The sequence below is a fragment of the Pterocles gutturalis genome, unplaced genomic scaffold (assembly GCF_000699245.1).
Source record: "Pterocles gutturalis isolate BGI_N339 unplaced genomic scaffold, ASM69924v1 scaffold9350, whole genome shotgun sequence".
Lineage (NCBI taxonomy): Eukaryota > Metazoa > Chordata > Aves > Pterocliformes > Pteroclidae > Pterocles > Pterocles gutturalis.
This window is the reverse complement of record NW_010138277.1, coordinates 8,129-15,003: the sequence shown is the minus strand read 5'-3', so window position 1 is coordinate 15,003 and position 6,875 is coordinate 8,129. Positions and strand designations below refer to the sequence as shown.

General features: G+C 51.8%; 1 protein-coding gene across 1 annotated transcript in view; it reads left to right on the top strand.

Annotated features, from left to right (window-relative positions):
• The window catches only part of LRSAM1 (leucine rich repeat and sterile alpha motif containing 1), a 22,921-nt gene that overhangs the window by 10,952 nt on the left and 5,094 nt on the right, over positions 1-6,875 (top strand). Inside the window, 6 exon segments of the mRNA XM_010082935.1 lie at positions 381-425; positions 1,604-1,674; positions 2,438-2,537; positions 3,460-3,547; positions 4,271-4,345; positions 5,878-5,958. Of these exon segments, the coding sequence (XP_010081237.1) occupies positions 381-425; positions 1,604-1,674; positions 2,438-2,537; positions 3,460-3,547; positions 4,271-4,345; positions 5,878-5,958 (460 nt within the window).

Genomic DNA, 6,875 nt, shown 5'->3' with positions numbered 1-6,875 from the left:
GTTCATTTTGCCCTTTCTGAGTGCTGTGGAACTGGTCAGGATCGATGGCTGTAGGAGGTGCCTGGGTTGTTGAACTGCCGAAGTCCCATTTAAAGGATGTGGAATTTGACACCTTAAAAAATCGTGTTTCACACGTATGTGTGCTGTTGGAGTTTTGCAGTGCTGTGCTAAAAATTTGCATTCCTCATGGAAGGTGCGTATTTGAAGCTACCACTGCCCAGATCTGCTGGATATCCTGCTGGGCTGGTGCTGACACAAGGTCACCAGCCTGCTTAGAGCTGCGCTGCTGTGCATGAGAAGCAAAGTCATTTTTCTGCCCTCTGGGGGAGCAGGATTGCCTGCTCAGCTTGATGAAAATATCTTGCTTTTTCTTTTTGTAGGCAAAAACAAAGTTCAGACATTCTGAAATCCCTGGAGAATGAGAGGTGAGTCTCCTTGAAATGAGCTCTTCTAGAGAAGGGGCAAGAAACTGGAAAGAGGACTGGGACCTTCCTTACAGAGCCACTCGTCTGAATCTCCCCTAGGTCAGGGGAGGGTCATCCCATACCAGCAGCTGGTTCTGGTCACTGTTGCAGGCAAGACACTGCACGAGATGTGCCTGGGCTTACCCAGTCTGGAAAACCCAACAGGATGGTGATTTTACCTCTTTTTTGTCTCTAAATGGTCCCAGCTAAGGATTTCAGGATCAAAACTCTGTGTTTCACTATCAAGGACCAACAGAAATCCTACATCTGTTGGAAAGTAAGGCATTTATGAAGGAACCCCATCCCTGGAGGGGTTCAAGGCCAGGCTGGATGAGGCTTTGGGCAACCTGGGCTGGTGGGAGGTGTCCGTGCCCATGGCAGGGGGTGGCACTGGGTGAGCTTTAAGGTCCCTTCCCACCCAAACCATTCTGGGATTCTATGGTCCGGTAATGTGTACAGGCTGGGAGGAATCCGTTGAAAGCAGTGGTGCCATGCAGCCAACACTCTGAGCTGGCTTTGCTGCCAGAAGTGGCCGTCCACAACTCTCCCTGCCTGTGTGCTGCCCCCTCCCTTCAGCCAACCCTTTGTGCTGTGGCACGATAAACTGGATGGAGACGCTGACCGGGCTGAAGATAATCCCTTTGTATGCTGGATAGTTTTCCAGCCACACCAGTTCCTCATCTGTTGAGTGGCGGTGTGTGTGTTTGTGCCGGGACAAGGACAGGGGAGTTGGAATGGAGGCCAGGCGGCTGCTCTCGGTGGCGCTGCTCATTAGAGCAGCTTCAGAGCGCTCGTCACACCTCGAGAGAAAGGAAAGCAAAGAAGGGACTGGCACCGTGTTTGGTGAGGGTTTATGCACATTGCATAGATGTTCTGTTTCTCAGATCAGCTTTCTAGTCTAAGAAGCAATTGTCCCCATGTTTTTGAGCAAAATTTGTCTCCCATAGACTTAGAGGTTCTTTACCAAGAAATCAGTGAGAATTTTGTGTCTCTGGTATGCACGTGGCTTTCCTGATCAGGTGGCAGGGTGACTCTGCCCAGCCTTTCAGATCTGAGCTGGGAGGGTGGAGGAGTGAGATAGCAGAGATAGTGCTTGTTGGAAAGAAGGAATGGCTGAATTATTCTCGTTTGTTGGGCAGAATAAGGATGGAACAGCTGATGGCAATAACACAGGAGGAGACAGAGCAGCTGCGCAGAAGGGAAGTGGCCTGTAAGTCCAGACAGCTCTTGGGGGTGGTACGGTGCAAGAAAGACATGGCTCCTCTGGAAAAGGGCTGAATAGGTGACAGTCACCTGGGGGATGCACTGTCGGGCACACATTCTTGCTGTGCTGCTTGGTGGCATTGCACAGGTACCATCACTGATCCTCCGCTTCCACCTTCACCTCTCTGCGTGTTCTCCTGGACGTGCCAGCTGTGCCCAGCTGTGCTCCCTGTGCAACTGCAGCATGGCACACAGGGAGTTTATGAGACTGGATACAAGTGCACAAAGTGCTTTGTACTTCAGAGGCACCAGCAGATGGTAACTGCTGAGGTGCAGGGGGCAGGAGGTACATGGTAAACAGGAATGGTGCCGGGGAGCATTTTCTGCTCATGGGGACCACGAACAGATCTTCTGGGGTCACAAAGGAAATGGGGTGTGTTTTGTCACCCCGAGGATGGGTCACTGGCAGGAGGACAGGCAGAGCTGCAGCCCATCCAAGGGTCGGTAGGCAGCAACTGGGCTCCTCGGAGCACTGAAGAGATGCAAGCACAGGCAGAGCGGAGTTTGCTCAGCTCATTTCCCAAGAAGTAGCTACAGTTCTTACAGCTGAGTGAGTCTGCTCGGAAATGAATGAAATGGAAAAGCGAGGCCAGGTTGGAAATGAGAGAGGAGGCACTGTTAATTGCAAGTGATTGCAGCAGCAGTGGTAGATGAGTGCCTGTTCTACACACCCGCTTCTGCCACAGACTGACAGCATTTTTGTCTCCTAGCTGCCATGCAGCAAATGCTGGCCGAGAGCTACAAGCACAAGCTCATCCAAATGACCTACGAGTCTCGTCGGCAAGACCTTGTCAGCCAGGCCTGCTCCAGGTACAGTGGGGATGTCTGGGGCTGGTGGTACTGGTGTAAAGTCCCTTTCTCCCAGCAGTCCCCGCTGTGATTCCCATCTATACGCCCAGGAACTCCTGCAGCCGCTGGGATGCGGCAGGATGGCTATGTAAGAGCAGGTGACAGTGCAATTTAAAGAAACTCTCAAACTTGATTCAATGAACCACCTTCTAATGACAAGAATATGCATGTTAATTATCCTTTGGATGAACTGTCACTTTTTTACTTTGTTTATTTTACTTTATACATTCTGCTGGATATGGAGGATTAAGTTAGACTGGTCTTCTCCCTGTTTTGTTAACCAGTTCAGTGTCAAACTCTAGGACAAACCTCCTTTCCTCACCTCCCAGGGTTGTCTCAAGGATGCTGTGGGACGTGTTGCATTGCTGTAGGTACAGAGAGCATTCTGTCTCACTTTATTTATGAGAAGGTGAGAAATTTTAATCTGGCCAACGTCTGGCACTGAACAGAAACAGCCTTGTGTGCCTGTGACCTGCCCAACAGAGCGCTGGGGGCAGACACGGTCCTGCCGGCAAGTGCAGGCAATACACGGCCTCAGTGCCTGGGTCTCCATCAGCACACCCTTCCCAGTGCAGAACACCAGTGTGCAAATTCATTGCCTGAGCAGCTTGCTGGGCCAGCAGCAGCCTGTTTGGACCTCAAGCTGTGCACCTGCAGGCAGCGGTGCGTCTGCTCCGGCTTGGACTGTGGTGCAGGGTTGGTTTGGTTGTAGGGAAGGAGGTTTTGAATCTGTCAGGCTTCAGCTGTGCAGTGCTGTGGCTCTTCACCCTTGGTCAGTAACAGATTTCTCCATTCCTGGATTCCCTGTTGCCTCTTTTCCTCTTGTTTGCATCAAGAGTCTCAGACCCAGCAGTAACTCCATGGCAAATCCATCTTCTTCCAGCCTGGCGGAGATGGATCAGAAGTTCCAGCAAATCCTGTCTTGGCAACAGCTGGACCAGAACAAAGCCGTTGGTCAGATCTTGCAGGAGGTAGGCAAGGGAGCAAACTGGTCCCGGGGGAATCAAGGGAAAGCAACGGCAGGCAAAAAGGTCGAGAGTGGGTCGCAGGAGCAACGGTGGCTGGGCTGCATGAAAAAGTTATTTTATTTAACACTATGTGCTAACCTTTGTGAATCTGATATTCTGACAAACTGACTTGGGTGGTTGAAAGAAAAATGTGTTTGTTTTTTAACTGGAAAGCAAATTTTCAGAAAAGACAGCAGCACAGACCGCTGGAAGCAGAACTGGTCTGATTATGTCTGAATTTTGAGACAGAAGTCCGGTCTTTTTGGCAGGTTTCCTGGGTGACTTGGGGCAAACTACCTACAGGAAGCATTCTCAAAGCCTCTGCTCCTTTTGAATACCTGATTTTCAACCTGAACCTCTGCAGCTCGTTTCTCAGAAGCTCTGGGCAGCTGTGCCCGATTGCACAGCCTGCGTGCTCGGTGCTGCTGCAAATGAGAGGCGGGGTTCATACAGAGCATGCAAAATGTGCGTTTGAAGAACACGAATAGGACTTCTGTGTCTGCCCGTAAAGTGGGTTTTACCTTTTGGGACTGTGGGATCTGAGTCATGGTGTGATCAGGACACTGGTACCCAGAGTGAGCACCATTCGTGTGCATGGACATGAGTTACTGCCAGGGGACAGGGTTTCTTAGGCTGTTTGCAGCTGCCTCAGCACCCTCACTGAGCAGGATTTTGCCTGTCCCTTAGATTGAGATGCAGAAAGCTGCCTTTGAAGCTCTCCAAGTGAAGAAGGATCTTATGCACAGGCAGATCAGGAACCAGGTGAGTCAGCAAGAGAAGAAAGAGCAGCCAGCTCCTCAGCTCCTATCGCCACTCCATGGGTCACTGCTGAGGAGGATCAGAGCACTGGGAGCATAGAGCGGGGTCTGGAGGAAATGAAGAGCTCTTGTAGTGCTCAGAGCTCTGTAACAAAGCGCTGGGCAGTGTTGGTTAAACCAGTGTCCCAGCACCATAGGAGGGAGTGTCCGCGCAGGTTTTAGATTTGTGCAAGTGGTGGAATTGCCATTGCTTCAGTCGTCTCAGCACTAACGAGGATGAAGTGCAGAGAGCGGTCACTAGAGGACAGACCTGCCTTGGCTCTGGGGGGTGATCTGCAATTGCAACTATGGTTTCCTTCAGGTTGTGTACTTAGCAGGGCTGCTGTTCCCACATGAGTCCACTGTGTCTCCATCCAGCACATCAGAACTGCTCCTTGAGCCATAAATTCACCTTTTCTTTCCCATTCTCAGCCTGCCTCTCTGAGCTCCATCTTTCAGAAGGTGCAATGCGATAGCCAGGGGGGAGAGCAAGAGCTGGTGGAGAAAGTAGCGGTGGTTGATGCAGGAGGATGGGAAAGTAGTGGCAGTTGATGCATGAGGATGGGTGGCTGGTTTCTGACACAGTGCTCCAGGATCTTCCCTCTTCTGACACTAGCAGAAAAATCTCAGGTCAGGACTTGGTGGATAAGCTTAAGAGCTTGAATACATTGAGTGACTCGGTGCCCAGTCTCTGCTAGAAGCCTGTGGATTGTGTATGGACAATCCAGGAGATGAGTCCAACGACTCTATTGCTTAAGCTCATCAACAAGAGCCCTGCGGTTTGCTCGCACTTGTTCTGTAAGCAAAGGGAGTTTGTTCCTTGGTACCATGGCTGGACCTTTTATCATTGGAATCCAGCCCACCCCCCCCAGCATCCTGCCGAGGCTGTGAAGGGGCAGGAGCCCGGGGTGCCGCCTGCTGCAGAGACCCAGTGCTGGCAGGACACTGGTTTCGGTGGCACACACTGAGCAGTGTGGTCTGGGGATGGCTGATGGCCTGGCAGGTGAGCTGGGCTCTCATCTTGGCTTTGCTGGGGGATCTTGGGCAACTCACTTCACCTCTCTGTGTCTCAGTTGCCCCACCTGAAAGAACATGTATCATTATGGGATTTGCTGGAGCATCTAGAACCCAGGACCCTGCCCCAGTTAACCTGCAGTCTGAGCATGGTGCTGGGAGGACCTGGGAAATACCCTGCTGCCTTCCAGAGTGGCTGCAACAGGCTTGGCTGAACAAACTGATTGCAATGTGCTTCTAGGCTTGGACAGAAGGTGTTTAGAGTAGAGAGACAGAGAGCGGGGGACACAGCTCCTCAGGCAAAAGACAAAGAAAGAGTGACCCTAAGAGCTTGCATCACGGAAGGGCACTGGCGAGTTCCCCGGGTTTCTGGGCAGCTCTGCAGTGCCATCCCTCCCAGGGCAGCAGTTAGAGCACGTTTTAAAAGAGCGTAAATTAAAGTCATTTCAAATGTCAGTAAAAAATGTTTCATCTTCTGTTTAGATTAAATTAATAGAAACAGAGTTATTGCAGCTGACACAGCTGGAGTTAAAGAGGCAAGAACTGGACACAGAGACACTGCAGGTATGTAGGGCTCTGGGGCTGCCCCCCACCCTCTCTCTGCTCTGGGATCGCAAAAGCTCCACTTGCTTCTTTTGCTCCTTGCAGTTTCCAGATGGTTTTATGCTTAGTCAGAGGGTACTTACCCCCAGGGCACCACAAAACCCTCTTTGTCACGGTAACACAGGAACATTGCTGCTGCTCCTAAACATCTCGGTGCATTTTCAGGGGAGAGACAACGGCCTGATAGCGATGGGCAGTGCCAGGTTTGCTGGGTGGGGAAGGATTTTGCAATCCAGTTGTTGGCTGTCCCAGAAACACCCGCCTGCCGCGCATCGCATGTCTTCTTACGTTGCTGTGTTGTGTTTTGTTTTCGAATACCTGCCAGCGATGGCTGTCAGCTCTCCCCGTTCATTCCCCACCCTGGTCTCCCAGGTTGCTCTGCCCCGCCATCCCGCCCCTCCATGGGCTGACTTCATCAGCAGCCACGTGTTGAGGAATTCCAGGTTTGGCTTAAGCAGCTTGGCTTTAAATTTTGTTATTACGCTTTTGCATCAGTTGTTTTCTTGTGTGTGCTATTTGCCAGGTTAGCTCACCTGCTTAGTCAGCCCAAAATTAGTAGCAAACACCTGCCAAGAGTAGGTTGGTGAGTGCTGACTTAAGAGAGGATTGCCTCTGAGCCCTATACTGGACACCCTGAAGTGTCAGGTTTGGGTTTGCTGCCTTAACTCGTGCAGCTCCTCCGTATAACACTGCGCCGTCGGACACCCGGTGGTGGGGGAGAGCCCAGAGTTCATGCAGGGGAGGCCAAGGAACCACAGGCAGATATAGTTCAGGTCCTCAGCACAGGGACAGGGAGCTGCTGGAGTGGGGCCAGAGGAGCCATGGGGATGGTCAGAGGCTGGGGGCGAGCCCCCGCGCGGGCAGGGGCGCGGGGGGGG